The sequence below is a fragment of the Dipodomys ordii genome, unplaced genomic scaffold, assembly GCF_000151885.1.
Source record: "Dipodomys ordii isolate 6190 unplaced genomic scaffold, Dord_2.0 Scaffold15, whole genome shotgun sequence".
Lineage (NCBI taxonomy): Eukaryota > Metazoa > Chordata > Mammalia > Rodentia > Heteromyidae > Dipodomys > Dipodomys ordii.
This window is the reverse complement of record NW_012267231.1, coordinates 14,080,397-14,098,775: the sequence shown is the minus strand read 5'-3', so window position 1 is coordinate 14,098,775 and position 18,379 is coordinate 14,080,397. Positions and strand designations below refer to the sequence as shown.

The following is an 18,379-nucleotide window of genomic DNA, read 5'->3' as shown; positions in this document are numbered from 1 at the left end:
GACTTTCCTGCCTGGGCTGGCTTTGAATCATGATCCTCAGATCTCAGCCTCCTGAGTAGCTAGGATGACAGGTGTAAGCCATGGTGCCCAGGTGGGATTTCTTTAAATGAGTCACCTGTCGCACAGGTGTTGTCTCCCCTCTGTATGGAGTGGGGACTGGACATGGCCCATGAAAGTACATCGGTGGAGAGGGACGGATGGTCTAGAAAATGTGTGCCTCTCTTACCCTGCAGTAGAGAAAGTGGAGTTGCAGCTTGCGATTATTCTGGGAAAGGCACAACGTCAATAGGTAGGGAAGCAAAGTCAAACCCTGCATGCAGGCCCAGTGGATAAAGGACAGAAAATTGGCGGGCAGTGCACACCTCGATTGGGCTGAGAACTGACCCCGGGAGGGACTTCCGCCTGGATCAGCAAGGCCTGTGTTGGGCCTGGCTGGGAAAGGGAAGCAAATGTCCCCTGTCTTTTCTTTTCCCTTTGGATTTCATCTTCATTTTCCCCCAAGAATGATACGCATGCAATTTAGAAAGCCCACGACTGCTTCCAGAAGCTCCTTGTTAATGCACACCAGCAGGCTAGCTTCATGTTCACGATAACTTGGGTTCAAGAGTGCTGTAGAAATATTCAAGGCTGGAGATGATCCTGTGTGAAAAGCTACAGGGGACCAAGGGGCGAGGGGCGGGGGGGGCGGGGAGGAAGGCAGGGAGCTGTTGGTGGTAACAAATAAAATAGAAACGTGCTTTTGTAACCCGCCCAGGGTGGCATGGGGTCAAAGGGCATGGTGTGGTAAGCCAGGCATGGGTTTACTGGTGGCATTGGTGGGGACGTGGGAAATGGCTGGAGGGCTGCTCACCAGAAATCATGTCTTACCTTCACTAATGGAGCCAGTGGCTAAAATGAGGGAGCAGGCAGCGGGCAAGGCTGCCCCTCAGGGTGGAGCACACACCCTGAGGTTTGCCAGGAAAGGATCCTGTTCATTGTCACGACCCCTCCCCCCCAAGCAAGTGAACCCCAGGAGTTCGAACCTGAGCCCAGCAGAGAAGAACAAAGTGTTTGCTTTCTCATTGTTTTTCAAGTGTCACTTGCTTTACTTTTCTTCCTTCCTTAATGGCGGAACTGGAGTGGTTTCTCTGAAATCTTTTTTATATATTTCCTCTCAGTATTATATTATCAGATGACTTCAACGTTGCAAATATTGTTTTCATATTCATTTGGCTCAAATATTATTTTTACCTGCATTCGTTTGCACTATACACACACACACACACATAATTTGTTTGTTTATTGAATTCCATTGTAGTTAGCGAAGGTACTTCGGAGTTGATCTGAGTTGAATGTTTTCAATTTAGGGAGGCTTGTTTAATATCTCAGAATTTCATATTCCCTGTGCACTGAGAAGGAATGCATATTTTGATGTTGGGTGGGACAGACTATAAATATACATATACAAATGCTTTGATTTACAGTGTTTATTGTGTATTTCAAACCTTGAGTTGCTCTTACTACATGTCTGCTCGTGCTATCCATTATCAAGAGATGTCGAAACCGCGGACTGTTCTTGAAATTTTGCCTATTTCCCCTTCTGTGGGTCTGTCGGTGTTTGTTTCAAGTATTTCCATCCCCTGTTATTTGGGGCCAAAGCATTGAGAATTACGATGCGCTGAGATGATGGGTTTGTGATGAAATGTGTCTCCTTGCCCTTGATGATCTGATTCCCATGACATCTGTCCTGCCGGATGTTAGAGTAGCTGTCTGCCTTCTATCAATCTAGATCTTCTGGATAAATCTTTTCCATTCTTTTCATTTTTAAGCCATGGCATCTTTGAATTCAAAGTGGATTGGTGGAGGCAGTATAAAGTCTGCACACTCTGCCTTTGAACTTGGTGTCTGTAGGTTTCCTTTGCAGGCAGTGAGGGCATTTGGATGGCTCTGCCTGAAGTTTGTCTCCTTCTTCTTACTATATCTGGACCCTTTTTATCTACTTTTCCAGGAGTAATTGTTAACTCTTACAAATCTACTTTTGCTTTTCCTTTGAGGGCTTATTCTCTTTAGTAAAAATGAATACTTAGTAGTTATTTTAGGGATTACAGTAAACAGCTCTGAATAATAAACCAACATCTGAAAATGTGCGTATACCGGCGAGTACCTTTCATTCCAGAAATGGCCGGAAGTGTAAACAGGGGGACTGCAATCCAGGATGTCCAGGATAAAAAGTGAAACCCTATCTCAAAAATAACCAGAGCAAAGCCAGAAGTGGCACTGTGGCTCAAGTAGTAGAGTGCTAGCCTTGAGCTGAAGAACTCAGGGACAGTGCCCAGACCCAGAGTTCAAGCCCCACAACCGACAAAAAAGCAAAAACAACCAGAGCAAAGAGGGCTGGGGGCCTGGCTGAAAGTATAGAGTACTTTCACAGCCAGGGCAAAGCCCACACTACACACACACACACACACACACACACACACACACACACGCACACACACACACACACGTACACACACACACAATGTACATTAGAAAGTGCTGGAGCCATGTGCCGGTGGCTCATACCTGTAATTCTAGCTAATCAGGAAGCTGAGATCTGAGGATCACAGTTCAAAGCCAGCCCAGGCAGGAAAGCTGGTGAGACTTTTATCTCCAATAAACCACCAGAAAACCGGAGGTGGCGCTGTGGTTCAAGTGGTAGAGCTCTAGCCTTGAGCTGAAGAGCTGAGGGACAGCGCCCAGGCCCAGAGTTCAAGCCCCACGACCGACAAAAAAAAAAGAAAGTAAGTGCTGGAAAGTTTTTGCTCTTTCTCTACTTTCTTAAATCAGATTGGGGAGTGTTTCTCAACACCTTCTTCATCATTATATTCTTCCCCTCCCTCTGGAAACCTTTTTATATATGTACTTTTTCTAATCTCTCTACCAGAAAACTTCAATACTGCTGGATGCTGGTGGCTCATGCCTGTATTCTTTGCTACTCAGGAGGCTGAGATCTGAGGAATGAATGTTCAAAGCCAGCTTGGGAGGACTGTCTCTGAGACTCTTATCTCCAAGTAACTATATTAAAAAAAGCACCAGATGTGGAACTGTGTCTCAAGTGGTAAAGCAGCATTAGCCTTGAGCACAAAAGTTCAGGGGCAGTGCCCAGGCTTGAGTGCAAGCCCCAGCACTGGCATACACACAAAACAACCCCCCCAACTTTAATTCTATAGATAAACTGTAGATCTCAGAGGGACTTAGAATATATTAGTATCTAAGATCATTTTTCCCCTTCATCTTCCAGCGCCAACTGAATTCTACCACACTAGGGCTGTAAGATTCCACCTGGAAATGTGTCTGCACTGTGGTCATTTGGCAAAGGAAAGCTTGGCTTAGCATTTCAGTTCTCCACAGCTTGCTAGATGGAGCCTGGCATTGTGATTCTGGCAGTGGAGACACAGTCAGGGCTGGGGCTGAAGACAGCCACAGTACAGCAGGCTAGCAAGTTGCTTGACAGAGAATCAGGTGTTGATCTATCTTAGTCAATGGTGAACAATGCAAATGCAGCCTTCTAGATTAAAACCCAATCACTCCCAAACTTCCAGTGCATTACATTCAAATACAGTCATGCAGAATAGTATTTCATTATTTTAAAATTTCTTATGCCTCTGCTGCTATTTCTCTTTTGCAATGTTGCATTTTGTTGATATCATCTCTTTTATCTCAGCCAGGCAGAAGATTCCAGAATAGGTTTTTTTTTTCTCCCTAATGTAAAGATGATCTAATTGTATGCTATTGCATATCCATACTCACAGAATTTTAAAAGTTATTGTCAAAGACTGCAAAGAAGCAAGGGGTCAGTGGCTCTCACCTGTAATCCCAGCTAGGATCCCAGAAGGATCAAGGTTCAAGATCAGCCTGGACAGAAAAGTTCAATTTTGAATTTGAATTTAGGACAACTTTAAAGTCTCTTTCGTCCTTTAAATTCATTGTGGCTGACTTGTGATCAGATACTGTAGGACTTTTCCCAGTACTGTGGCTGGAAATCTTTGCTTTTCTCTGGATTCCAAACAATGGGGCCTTCTTCACTGCTTTGATAATTTATGAGCTTGTTATAATACTTTCTTATGGGGATATTAGAACACTTATTTTAATATCTTCCTAGGCTTTCTGTAACATATTTTTATGTCTACCCCCTTGGGAGGAATAATAGTATGAGGCCCTCAAAGAAAACGTCCTGTTCTTGGATGCAGGATCAGGAGCGGACCCATTTCCGGTCTTGCTATGTTACTTCCTGTTAACTTCTGGGTGATGCTATTTTTTAAAAATATGTTCTTTTTATTGTAAAAATACTGTCCAGAGGGGTTACAGTTACATGAGCAAGGTAATGAGTACATTTCCTATCAAGCATTGTTACCTCCTCCTTTGTTTTTCCCCTACCCTCCCTTCCCTCCCATCTCTACAACTATTCTTTTCCCCCTTCTTCCCTTTTCCCCTTCCCCACCTAAATTATAAAGTTCCTTTTTCAACAGAGTGTCTTGTACATCTCATTGTTACAATGGGTCAACCTGTATCCCTATTTAAGCATTTTGGTTTTTCCCTTCCCCTCCCCAAGCTAGAGAAGTGTTATAAACAAGATGCAGGGTACAAAAATCAAATACAGTGAAAACAGGGGTTATACTGTGGGGGAGGAACATACAAACAAACAAACAAAAATCACATGGTACATTATAAATACATTAGGAACAATAGCAAGAAAGAAAAATCCACTTGTGTCCCTATCTCGGGGTTCTGTGGAATGATTTTCCTGGCTACTCATTGTGTTTCAGGAAATGATGTCTTTTGTTTTGCTTTGGGGTACCAGGAATGGACCCCAGGACCTTGTGTTCTACCACTGAGCTTTTTGTGAAGTCTCACTTTGCCACAATGTTATACCAAAGTAGTCTGGTACCTTTCATTTGTGTATTTTTTGGCTGAAGGATTCTGAGTTCTGAATTAGTGTGTTGTTAAAATAAGGTCCTGTACGGTGTCCTGTACGGTGTCCTGTACGGTGAAACCCGGGTGTGGGTGCGATCCTCTTTTTCCCTCTCTAGCACATCTGGCTAACCCCTCTTTTTTGGAAGAATGTTGGCCTCTGCCCCTGAGAACTCATATGGTGAAACCCTGACCTCCAAAGTCAAGGCCTAGATGATCGGCGTTGAGCAGGATGTTCAGGTTTGGGAGTTGGTGTCCATGGAAGAGAGCCCCTAGAAAAGCCAGGTGCCAGTGACCACACCTGTAATTCCAGCTCTTCAGAAGGCTGAGATCTGAGGATCATGGCAGGCTTATGAGACTCTTATTTCCAATTAACCACCAACAAGCCGGAAATGGAGCTGTGGCTCAAGTGGTAGAGCTCTAGCTTTGAGCAAGAAAAGTTCATCGACAGTGCCCAGGCCCTGAGTTCAAGCCCCAGGACCAGAGAAACAGAGAGACAGAGAGACAGAGAGAGAGAAAGAGACCGCAGAGAAGTGTTTGGTCCATAAGAGCAGCACAGGAAGAAGCTACCAGCTCTGAGAGCTTTGGGTCATCAGGTTTTTGGCATTTAAAACAATGCCGGTTGTTAAAAATCTATTCACAAGAAAAATCTTATTTTTTTATTACAACCATATTTTTGGACTAATTTTGTTGTTAATTTTTTTCTTTCTGCCCCTTCATAGTCTTGACTTGCTCCCAGCATCTATCATAAAACAGAAATATTCTTTGCTCACCCGATTACAGCTCAGTCACTGGCCTCCTTTTGAAATTAGCCCTAACCTTTCAAAAAAACAAGATTCTTACTTTCTGGCAACAACAGGCTCCCTCTGATTGGATTTTTCTTCCCCATGGCAGGAATCCTCTGTCCTCTGCAGAACCACAGTCCTGGCTTCTTTTCTTACTACGATAGAGTTCGACAGTGGGTCTGGGAGGAGATGAGACTCTTGCCAAGACTGTGAGCCCTTTGCAGTGGAAAATATGACTTTAAAAGATAAATCAAGCCAGGTGTTGGTGCGCAGGCCTGTAATCCTAGCTACTCAGGAGACTGAGATCTGAAAATCAAAGCTCAAAGCCAGACCTGGAAGACTCTTATCTCCAATTAACCAGGCAACAGTGGAGGGGTGACTCAAGTGACAGAACATGAAGCCTTGAGGGGAAAAAAGCTCAGGGACATCAATCTCTCAGGCCCAGAGTTCAAGCCCCAGGACCACTGTGTGGCTTCAGGACGGGAGGATATGAGCTGAGTGGAATCGTTCTATTCTCTTTGCCCTGCAGCCTCGGCTGCTGTACCTCAGTATCTAACCTCCAACCCTAGGCCCCGAAGGCCAAAGTGGGGAGCAATTTTAAAGACAAACAGGGCAGGGGAGAGATCTCAAAATGTTCATGACAGGAAAAGGAGAAACTGGAGAATGCTCAGACACAAAGGGGCAGAAAGAATGGGAGAGGGAGGTCTAAGGCTAGCCCAGAGTTTGCCATAGAGAAAAGCACCAACAAAGGGCCCGGCTAGAGGGTGGAGAAGTCAGAGGTCATACTGATGAATTCCATGGGGTTATTTCCTTTGCTTCTTAGAAGAACTTTGAGATGTTTCTGCCCGTCTAGTTCTTTCATAGTCTGCCTCTTGAAGGTTCTCTTGAATATTGAACACAGGGGAGAAGAAACTGGGGTGTGATTCCTGGAGGGAAGGGCGGGAAAGACAGCAGGATCCAGCAAAGCTGCAGTAGCACCAGTGGCTCACGCCTGTCATCCTAGCTGCTCAGGAGGCTGAGATCTGAGGATCGAGGTTCAAAGCCAGCCCGGGCAAGAAAGTCCGTGATGCTCTTATCTCCAATGAACCACTCAGAAAACCGGAAGTGGCGCTGTGGCTCATGTGGTAGAGCTCTAGCCTTGAGCTGAAGAGCTTAGGGACAGCCCTCAGGCCCAGAGTTCAAGCCCCATGACCGGAGCAGGGGGGGCGAAGGGGGGGGCAGGGAAAGCTGCAGTAGCAGCAGGTTTGAGGCCTTGAATGATGTGGAGAAAGGAATTTGCAGTAAGACAGGAGAGGCAGGGAGGGAGGGGAGGAAGAAGGGCAGAGAGGAGGGGGAGGGAAAGGGGCAGGAAGGGAAAGGAGGGGAGAGGGGACAGGAGGGGGAGGGGCAGGGAGGAGGGAAGGGGAGGACCAGAGAGGGAGGGGGAGGGGCAAGGAGGAGGGGAGGAGGAGCAAGGAGGAGAAGGAAGAGAAGAGGAGGAGGAGGAGGTGCTACTGAATGCTGGGCGCCAGGAGGCAGGGATCACATGGGTAGGTACAGCCATTGGTAGTTTCCAAAATGGCTGCACCCATAATTCCCATCTCACCCCCCCCTCCCCCGGCCCTACCCCAATGTGGCTTTTGTCCTTCCTTTGTGGAGAGTCGGGCTGATGTGTGATTCCTGAGGCTAGGTCAGGAAAGAGAATAGAGCTGGGGGACCTGCTCTTGGTTCCTAGCCACTGTGCAGCCTGGCAGAGCCACAGCAGGTGTTCTAGGGGACAGAGCCCCTTGAGATTCTAGCCAGAGCCCACAGTGACTGCCAGACACGTTGCCAAGTAAACCTTGAATTATTCTAGATCCTACCTTCACATCTCCCTTGCTCAGGCCCCAGCCCCCATGCTGTAGAGACCTGTGCACCCGTCGAGCATTCAGGCAGACTACCTGAGCTGGCAGCCAGCGGTCTGGGCTCCCTAATCACAAGTAGGCCCCGGGCACTGGCTTCCTAGGGCCTGGGAGTCACGTGATGTCCAAGGACCATTTCAGAGAAGAAAGACACACTAGAACTAACAGCCAGGAAAGAGCAACATGGAGGACAGGAGGGCTCTCCAAAGTCAGGAAACACAAACATCACACACCAGAAGACGTCTCTGTAATATAAACACAGCTCTGAAAAAAATACCGACCCAAGATGCAAACAGGCGACAGGATTTAAGAAGTATGCACAGAAAACAAACCCAGCTCTTAGAAGAGCAGGAACTGAAATCTCAAAGTGAGAACTCTGAAGTTATTTGTAATAACGATCTCCCTGGGTTACCTGGGTTGAGAAAGTAATCTTAAACAGCTTCATCAAAAACAGTACACCAAGCTGGGTACTGGTGGCTCATGCCTGTAATCCTAGCTACTCAGGAGGCTGAGATCTGAGGATGAGGGTTTGAGGCCAGCCTGTGCCTGAACTTAGTTTGGGTGGTCCAGGACCGTAGTGACCCCATTGCTGTATGAATGTTGTATTTCAACGAAACTTTAATGAAGAGAATTCTATTTTCAGGTTTTGCAAACCTAAGTGATTCTCCAACAAAAGACCAACAATTTCTAAGGTGACGCAATACTTACAAGGGTAGAAAAGAGTGATCCCAGACACCAGTCCTGGAATAGCGCTAAGGCTTAAGTGGTAGAGCACTAGCCTTAAGGGAAGACAAAGCTCAGGGACAGCGCTGAGGCCCTGAGTTCAAGTCCTAGTACCAAAAAATAAAAAGGCATGGACACAGCAGACCTGAGTTAGGACATTATGGAAGAGTTGAACCAACACACATGCTTGCACACACATGCACACCTGCACTTGCTCCAAGGTACATGTACATACACACAGGCACACGGGTGTTTTTAAACTCTGAGGCAGCTATTTTGGAAAGCAGAATGTGGATTCAGGGCGTTTACTGAGGTGCTGCTCATTTCTGCATGTTGACATATTTTAAAATAATGAAGAGAAGTGGAGCCTCTGAGCACTGAGGCTTGTTGGGCTGTGGTTAGGAGCAGATTTCTTCTTAGGCATCATTTGTTCTCTGGAGCTGTGGACACGTTAGCTCTTCCCATAAGGACTCGAGGTACTGGCAGGAAGAGATGCATGCTAGGAGCCAAGAAAACATCAAGGAAAGTGGAAAAACAGGGGCAAAGATGACAAGTATTCCATCACGAATGGCTGACCACAGTGACTGATCAAGTTTCTACCTTGGCTCGAATCTCTTGGCAACAGTAACCACGCCATTTCCAGCTGACCCAATAAAGCAGGTTAGAAAAACTGACCTTCGTCTTTTCAAGCTTAAAATTAAGATCTTCCTGAACACACTGTCTCTATTCTGTTCTATTCTTTTTACCTCCTCCCTCCTTCCTTCCCTTCCTTACCTATTCCTTGTCTTCCTTCTTTCTCCTTTCCCTCTCTCCTTCCTTTCCTGTCCTCCAGGAATTGCTATCAAATAACCTGGAAACTGGGAGAACAAAAATTCAGGTTTTCCCAAAGATAAGATAATCAACATGTGTTTTGATTCATCTACAAACCATTCCTAATAAGCATGGAATCAACCCCTGCAAAGCTGTGGGTGAACTGTCATTGTAATCTATCTTTGAATCAGCTGAATTACAACCAAAGAAATGATAAAGGCAAAAACCAAACAAGTACTTCATAGGCAACAGGTACCAGTGAGACTCACTGGAGGGGAGAGTGGCCTCAGAGCCAGCAGCCCACTCCTAACCTTGCAGCTGTAAAACCAGAACCAGGCTGTGCACCCAGCATTTCCCTCCCTGCCTTTGCGGGAGTCACCATGTTCCGTCCCCGTCCAGAATCAAAGTGATCCTGAGCACACACTAACCTGGGCTGTGGGCGTGCAGCCTTGGTCCCCTGTCCTGAAGACCCTGGAAATCCCAAGTAGGAGGGAATATTGGTTCTGTACAACTCCTGGTCCCACCCCTAAGCCAAGCCAGGTTGACATTACTCTCCTCTGGAAGTCCAGCTAGCAAAATGGAAGTGAGGATGGAGCTGGGCAGAGAGATCTGGCCTCTGAGCACACGGTCCAGACAGAATGAGGATGAAGAACCTGTCTCCAGGTCTCAAGCCGGGGCTGGGCAGGTCTGCGACTCCTATTGCAGGGACCTCAGCTTCCTCAACTTTCCAGAAAGGCTGGGGAGGGTGAGAATGCTGATGTCAGCCGGGACAGGAAGGACACACAGGAGGCTGGGCAGATGGTTCACTGACCTGTAAGGCCCAGAGGGACAAAAGCCCTGCATGTGGGAGGCAGAGGCTGGGTAATGTCACTCTGAAGCCAGGCTTAGACATAGCAGAACCTAAGGAGACTGGCTTTGCTTCCCACAGCCCAGCAGAAACCAACCCGTGCCAACCCAGACAGGCTCAGGATCACCAGTGATGCCAGGGCTCGTCCTGTCCTCCTACGGTGCCAACCCTACAGCCCAAAGGAACAGGGGAGAGAGAAACGAGGGAGGAGAGGAACGAGGGAAAGGCACCACGGGGTGGCATCTGTGTGCCAGCCCTGCCAGGTCTCAGCTACTAAGCCTTACCATGGTGTGTGAAGCCATGCTTAGAGATGGCACCGCATAGCTCCTGGCCATGTGGGGGCCACATGCAAATGTGGGCAGTGACTGCCGGATGTGAACACTGCTCGTGGTCTGACGGAGTGAGCCCAAGGTTGTGGGCCTCTGGATTGCAGCCTGGCTCGGCCAGCTTCTGTCCCCGCATGCTGGCATTCTCTTTCCCACCTTGTACCAAAGAGGCTGAGCTGGAACTGGTGTGGGCCTGAGATTGCTCAGCTCTGGCCACAGGATATGGCCACCTGTCTCCCCAGCACGGGACAGGCTCCCTTACGGCTCCCCTCGTTTCTGCTTGCTCTCCATACGGACCTGTTTGGAGCCCCTCACCCACGCATGCCTGATTCTCAGATTCTCTGCCCCACGACTCCTCTGTGGTCTAAGGATGGAGCCTCACGTCCACACGAGACAGCCTCCCATGAAAAACATCCCACTGCAAACTGGATTTTTTTTAAACTAACGTATTCAGTTTATTCTTCGCTCATAAAAAAAGAACATATGCTTAGCTTTAAAATCATAAAATAAAAAGGCCAATAAATGAGCCATCAGCTAGACGAGGTGGAGGTAGCTCATGCGGGTCCCTAGCAAGCACTGCTGCCCAGTCCTGCATCCGGGCTCCACAGGAGCAGGAGTGGAGGACCGGCCCTGCAAGCCGAGGCCACCTCCAGCGTGGCTCATTTCCATGGTGTAGAGACCGGCCTCGGGGCCTGCTCTCGGTCTTTCCCCAAGGGCAGCAGACAACCCCAGCTGGTGCCCCCACTTTCCTAGTTGAACACGTGCGGCCGCCTCGTTCCAGCCTTTACACACAGACACGCCCCACAAGTGGCTGCAGCCCAGCTACTTCTGGTCGGCGATCTGCTGCAGGCAGAGCTGCATGTATGAGTTCTTGTTGCGGATCTCCAGCACGGCGTCCCGCACCAGCTCGATGAACATCTGTGGCCACAGCCTCTGCAGAGCCTCGTTCTTTGTGTTGATGTCCGCGGCTTCCTTCACAAGGTCTCCCACGTACATCTGGCAGAATCTCTTTTTATCCTTGATCTCCTGTACAAAAGGAAAGCGTGTGCTACGTTCGCTCCACAATCCCAAAGGCAACACAGTAATCAGCCAGACAGGGAAGCCTGGAACAAGGTGTTCTGACCCAGCCCCTCCCCACCCACCCCTCCACTTGGAACCCATAGCATACTCACTTCCCCATCCACCGTACCTCTGCTGACCACCCATCAGCTTCTAGAATCCCAGCAGCATGGCCACCCTGTCCCCTCTGCACAGGGCTTAGGTGGCGGCTCCATGTCCCTCGGCTCCCAGCTGTCCCTGAGTTAGGGTGTGGTGTCACCCATTTGCACAGGTTAGCACTGTGAATGCTCACAGCCCAAGTCCACCCTCTGGTGTAGGAGAGCAAACTGTGGAGCAGCACACCAACACAGGGCTAGACCACAAGCACAGGGTGCCCAGGTTAGACCATGAACACCCAGCTAGGGCAGAGAGGATCATGTTAAAAATCATAAGCTGGGCTGGGAAGGTGTGGTAGAGTGCTTGCCTTGCATGCATGAGGCCCTGGGTTCGATTCCTCAGCATCACATAAGCAAAAAAAAAAAAAAAAGCCAGAAGTGGCGCTGTGGCTCAAGTGGTAGAGCGCTAGCCTTGAGCTGAAGAGCTGAGGGACAGCGCCCAGGCCCAGAGTTCAGGCCCCACGACCATCAACAACAACAACAACAAAACCACATAAGCTACCCACCAAGCTCATAAAGACGTTCCCCCACCCTCCAAGGGAGCTCCAGGGCAGTGCCGCTGGGCTCGATGCCCCTCAGGGTCAGCCTGTGTCCCCTCCCTGGGCAGCGCAGGTGACCCTGGGGGCACACACAGCTGTGGTGGGGTCCACATGCCACTACCAGTCTGGCACCCACACAAGCTGGTCCATTTCCTCAGTTTAAATACGGGTGCCTCGGTCCTATTTTAGTCTAGATCCAGGCACAATTCCTTTTGAAAATGACTTGTCCATAGTGAAGAAGGTACTGGAACCGCCCCCCCGGCCCCCCCCTCAGGTCCAGCTTTGTGTGGAAGGACCTGTAGCCCCACAGGGCAGGAGACAGGGGTCAGCGGGCCAGGCTGTACCCTCAGCTTTCCCATACCCTAAGCTTCTTGATACCCCTAGGCTTCTCCATACCTCCAACTTCTCTATACCCCCAGCTTCTTCATATACAGCTTCTCCACATCCCCAGCTTCTCTGAACCCAGCTTCTCCCGTACCTCCAGCTTCTCCGTATAGAATTCCCTGGTGGTGTAGTTGAGTGTGGCGCGGTTTGTGTTTTCCCCCATGAGTCTCTTGCTGTCATTGTTCTCTTCTGGGAGCATGCACGGCTTCTTTCCCTTGGTGTCCAGCAGGTAGCGGAAGTGCTTTCTCCTGGATAGAGGGGGGCTCTGGTTATGGCACCCTTGGGGTACATCCCCAGGCCAGCACCTGGTCAAGGCTGAAAGGTCCCTCCCCCCCATCCCCGAATGCAAAGGAATCACAGCGGCCTTGCGTCTCTGTCCGGAGGATAAACCCAGGGCATTTCTGGAGTCTGAGGGGCCCTGGAAACAGGCGGCGGTGAACACCACTGATGCCATTCAGGAGCTACAGCCAACAGCCTCCAAGCACTAGAGGGCGCTATGGGGGGGATCTGCAGTGCAGCCCCCGAGGCTGAGTGACCACAGAAGGGGCAGCGTGGCCATGGTACCCTCCCCACTGCCAGAGGCGGCAAAACCCAAATGGAGGATTTCCTGCCATAGGCCCTCCACAGCCTCTGCGCTATGATGTGGTACACACACGCTGCTCTTCCTCTCCTCTCCAGGCCCCCCCACCTCCGGGTCCTGTGGCCTCTGCCCGTGCCTCAGCCACCCTGGGAGGAAGAGGGGGTGGAGGTGGGGGGGGGACGTAGGGGGGTGCCCACCCAGGATCTGCTTCCTCCCATTTCTGGTTCATCTATAATCTTTGTGCTGTAACTGGTTCATCTACTCTTTTCTCCATTTCCTTTCCACTTTCTTTCCTTTTGCCTTACCGTGTCCCACACTTCTGGAAGTGGAAGCCTCCTTTGTCACGTTCTAATCTTTCCTGTTCTCTACCGAGTACAATCAAGACACTGAGTTTCCCCAGTGCAGTCCTGGCCACATCCCGGAGGTTTCTGATCTATAATGTTTAAGTTGTCAAATACACTTATTTATGATTTTTTAATGTCTGCTTTAATTTCTTCTTTAACTCAGAAGAGTTAAAATACTTAAAAAAATGATAAAACCTGAACTAAAAGGACTCTCAAGAAGCATCCGTGACGCCTGTGGCTGCTCTTCGGTACTTACAAAATGCTCCCCCACTGCACACAAGGACCTGGGATGCAGACACCCCATGCCCCACAGTGTGGCCCACCACAAGGCTGATGTGCCCCGAGCTCTGGGAGCAATGGCTTCCCGTGGTCCCACAGTGTCATGGTCAGACCTGCCGCCCATTCCGTGTTCTGTGTCTGATGAACACAAAAAGCCATATTCATTGACTTGGGTCCTCGGCCTCTTTCCTGCACTGCTGGCCCTCGGTAACTGAGGTCCCCATGACCCTCTAGACCTGGGCCCAGGTCTGCTCCTGGGTCTGCTCCACTGGCTGAGCATGGCAGCTGACCCAAAGGGCATAGCATGCATTGCCTGCCTGCCTTCCTTCCTTCCTTCCTTTCTTTCCTTCCTTCCTTCCTTCAAGTCCAGCAGGTTTCCTAGCTTTCTCTCCTTCTACTCATTCATGGCTACCCCACACTCCAGTGGCACTGAATGCCCACAATTCCTTGTGTCTTGGCCCTGAGGCCCAGGCCCTTCCTCTCTGAGGCCCTGGTCTCCCTGGTTCCCATGCCCTTGCCCAGCACGGAGAGCCGGATCTTTAGAGTCTACTGTGTCCTCCAGGCGGGTAGGCCGAGCCCGGGTGGGAATGTGAGATGCCCACCATCTGGAGAACCACAGCGCCCACTGACCTGGCGTCGCCCAGGATGGAGATGAGGCGGTACTGCGGCAGCTCTGAGGACGCCACGTGTGCCAGGATCCCGAAGAGCCGCTCGGCCATCACCATGTCATTCTGCGTCACCTGAGGAGACACGCGGTCCAGGAGGGCATGGGGGGGGGAGAGTCCAGTGAGCACTGTCCCCTGCGGTGTGGGAACAGCACTGTCCTCCCCGAGGCCCAGCATGCGGGCCATGCATCCCAGAGCTGTGCGTGAACTGCCCAGGCCTAGCACTCACTACACCCCGCGTGCCCTGTGCATTTTGAATGTGCTGCCTGCCGGCTGTCTTTGATGAAGTCTGATTCCCACCTGGGTCATTCTGCCTCAAGAACTCGTGGCACTGTGATTTTTTTAAATTTATCTTATGATTATTATTAATTAATTTGCCAGTCATGGGCCTTCAATTCAGGGCCTGGGCTCTGTCCCTGAGCCTCTTTGTGCTCAAGGTTAGCACTCTACCCTGTGGGCCACAATGCCACTTCTGGCTTTTGAGTAGTTCATTGGAGATAAGAGTCTCACAGAGTTCCTGTCCAGGCTGGCTTTGAACTGTGATGCTCAGATCCAGCTTCTTGAGTAGCTAGGGTGACAGGCGTGAGACACCGGCCCCCAGCCCCCTTTTCAACTTTCTGTACCTGCACTATTTCTCTTGTGCAAAGTTCTCTTCAGCCAGCTAAACCAGGCTTTGGACTAACCAGACTCAAAGTTTAGAGTTAAAGACAGAAAAGACACACACACACACACACACACACACACACACAGAGGCACATACCTGGTCCTTATTTGAGTTTTAATCATGATCTCTTAAAATGAAGTTTCCCAGAAGTTTCATCATGTTTACTCAGATTCCTAACGATTTACCATCACAATTTCCCTAATGAGGAATTTTATTCTGGAATTTAGCTTTTGCCTACCTCCGTCCCATTGATCTTCTGCATACCAAAATGGCTCAGGCGGAACAGCACATAATATTTCCAGAGTGTAAAATTGACCACAGGATTTCCTTGCGGGTCAATGGTTAGCTGGTCAATGCGCCGAAGCTGGGCCAGAGCGTTAAACTGCTGCAACATCACCAGATTGGTTTCCTTGAACTTCAGGTGCTGTGGAGAGGGAATATAGACCAGACCAGATCATTCAGTGTCGCTAATTGCGAGCATTAGATCCCCTCCCCTGGTTGCTCCTCTCTCCCCCGTAGCTCTGTGAGCCTCAGGCCTGCAGTGCACTCTCCCCAGGACCAAGTGAACTGAGCAGCCCAGTGGGCTCAGTGTCAATGCAGCGCACCAGCTGACCAGGCCCTGCCGTGTTCTGCAGACTCCTGAATTCTGGCTCTTCTGCACATTACAGTGACACTACAAGGGAAAGCCTGGAAATGAGAACTGCCGAGCTTTGAGACACAGTGTTCAGTGCTCCAGGGAAGACCTAGTGTGAGTCCTCACTTCTAGAATAATCTTGTCATCTTGACACACTATGTAGGCTAGCTGGATTTGTTATAGTAAAGTCAAACCACAAAACAAACCGGGCCTGCTTCTACCTGGTTTCTTCAGGGAGACTGAAGTAGAAAAAAAATGCTGTATGAAGATATGTGAGGGAAAATACTTCACTAACAAAGAAAAGTGATCACAACAACTCAAGAAGGAACTCATAAAAACCCAAGTTCTGAGCTTGCTGCTTGTGGCTCTCGCCTGTAATTCCAGCCACTCAGAAGGCTGAGATCTGAGGATCAGGGTTTGATGCCAGTCCAGGCAGAAAAGTCTGTAACACCTTAACCAGGTAACAAGCTGGGCTGGAGATGAGGTTCTAGCAAGAGACCCTGAGTTCAAGCCCCAGTACCAGCACACACACGCATGTGCGACTGTGCATACACACATATCAGTTTCTGCAAATGCATATTAATAAATAAAACAGTACCATGACTGGTGAAGGCAAACTACCCAAAATAACTTTAATGAGCTCTAAAATTCTTCTCATTGTGATTAGGGTCTGCAATAAAATCCTACCACTGATGACCATGCCTGCCAAACCCCCTGCCAGCCCCAAATGCTCAGCACAGGCTGAGATCCTCCTGGGGGCCTCCAAGAGAAAACCTCCACAAAGCCTCTGAGCCTCACCCCAGACCGCAGCATCTGAGGACCGTAATTTCCCACATTAACACAAAACGGCAAGGCCATTTATGACTACTAGTTGAAATCCTACCCCCAGAGCACCCACAGAAAAGCTTGGTCTCCCCACTAGACAGACATCAGAGGTGGCCCCCGGTGAGGCTTACCAGGGGGTTGGGGAACTTCATCTTCAGCTTGGGCAGCACCTGCACAATCTCATCGAACTCGATGAAGGTGAAGGAGATGGTGGTGACCGCCCCCACAGTCTGCATGCTCCAGTTCCGGTCCAGCGACTCCAGGGCGCCCGAGCCATAGAGTGACAGTGTGTCCCCGTCAATCTCGACCAGGTGCGTGTCTGCCACTGACAGGCCCTGCAGGGCACTGCTGAGTCCCGAGTCCACAGACCTGGAGAGCCAGGGTGGTTTCAGCGAGGCTTCTCATGGAGAGAAGTAACGATATACAGAGGCAGGCTGTTCATTTCCATAATGAAACCCAGAGCACCTTAGACTGATTTTCAATAGAGTGTCTTGAAGTTGTGCATTACTCAACCTATATCGACTCTGATGACAAGCAGGGACATTATAAGCAAAAACATACCTCTAAATTTAAATTACTTGTGTTAATAAAAGATAGCCACTTAATATATCTTAAATACATCACAGATTTTTTTTTTTTGGTCAGTCGTGGGGCTTGAACTCTGTGCCTGGGCGCTATTCCCAGCTCTTCAGATAAATGCAAGCGCTCTACCACTTGAGCCACAGCGCCACTTCCAGTTTTCTGAATGGTTTATTGGAGATGAGTCTCATGGACTTTCCTGCCTGGGCTGACTTTAAACCATGAGCCTCAGATCTCAGCCTCCTGAGTAGTTAGGATGACAGGGGGTAAGCTGGCTTTATTAATGTACAGAATTATGCAGCTAGATAAGTGCATTTTATAAAATAATACTATGGAAAGAATAAAAGCCACACAATATAAAAATATGTTCACAAAACATATGCAAACTATTAGAAGTTTCTTTTAGATATTAGATAAGGTGGCAATTTGGACAACTTTTTGATATTCCAATGGCTTTTGAGGTCATAATGTGTAAAATTAAAGAAGACTTCTCCGATCTGAAATTAAACATGACAAACCCTCGTACTGCCAGATGAATTAATTATCAGGGATCTTCATGATTCTAATCTCCTGCTGATGAGAAAGGAACAAGCTTTGCTGTACTCACTTCAAAAGGGCCAGTCAGCCCTGTCCACTCCGATCCCCCCAGCAGCAGTCTGGGCCAAGTGAATCTGAGACCCCCCCAAAAAACCAGCAACACTGTGCGCCTGCTCGATATGGGGCTGTGATCCCTCATCAGGCGGGAGCACAGGCCTCTGATGGAATCCTGGAGGGGTCAAAGCTGACATATGGGACCAGAAGAGCACAGACTCTCTGTTGGAAAGGACAGCAGGGAGCAGGTGGCAGGGAGGGCCGATGACACGAACTCTCTTGTCCTGTGTGGCCATCAGCACTGGTCACCACAGGCTGTCTGCCTGCTTAGCAAACACGGTGATGCTTTTAGGGCAGCCACACACATGTACAACAGAAGAGACAGCATCTCCCACGGCCCCTAGCTATGCTTGGCTTGAAAAGTGTTCCTCAATCAGTGCAGAAGCTGGCACATTTTTTGAGTGTCGTTGAATTTTTCGAGTGTCTTAGCTATTCAGAAGGGTAGGACAGTAACAGGGGTGGAGTAGAGGTTAGCAAGGCCAGGACAGATGCTGAGGATAGAAGAGAAACAAAAGCTACCTAGGCAAGTCTAATAGCCACGGGGCCCCCATGAGGAGTGAATACAAGGGCAGTGTTATTAATATGTTCTTGATGATGTTATTAATATATGAGAATATAGATTTACCAGATATTCAAGAGAAAATAAACGCAGTACTTAGCCCCTGATGGACTATAGGAAGTGTGTATGTGTGTGTGTGTGTGTGTGTGTGTGTGTGTG

At 49.1% G+C, this 18,379-nt stretch overlaps 1 protein-coding gene across 2 annotated transcripts in view; it reads right to left on the bottom strand.

Moving 5' to 3' along the window:
• Positions 1-10,762: 10,762 nt before the first annotated feature.
• Lrrc49 (leucine rich repeat containing 49) overlaps positions 10,763-18,379 on the bottom strand; it is a 48,789-nt gene continuing 41,172 nt past the window's right edge. For both annotated transcript variants that reach the window (XM_013011990.1, XM_013011989.1), the window contains 5 exons: positions 16,563-16,800; positions 15,211-15,396; positions 14,274-14,383; positions 12,535-12,688; positions 10,763-11,329 (listed from right to left, as the gene is read on the bottom strand). In XM_013011990.1, the coding sequence (XP_012867444.1) occupies positions 11,126-11,329; positions 12,535-12,688; positions 14,274-14,383; positions 15,211-15,396; positions 16,563-16,800 (892 nt within the window). In that variant the 3' untranslated portion in view covers positions 10,763-11,125. The remainder of the gene's footprint in view (positions 11,330-12,534; positions 12,689-14,273; positions 14,384-15,210; positions 15,397-16,562; positions 16,801-18,379) is intronic.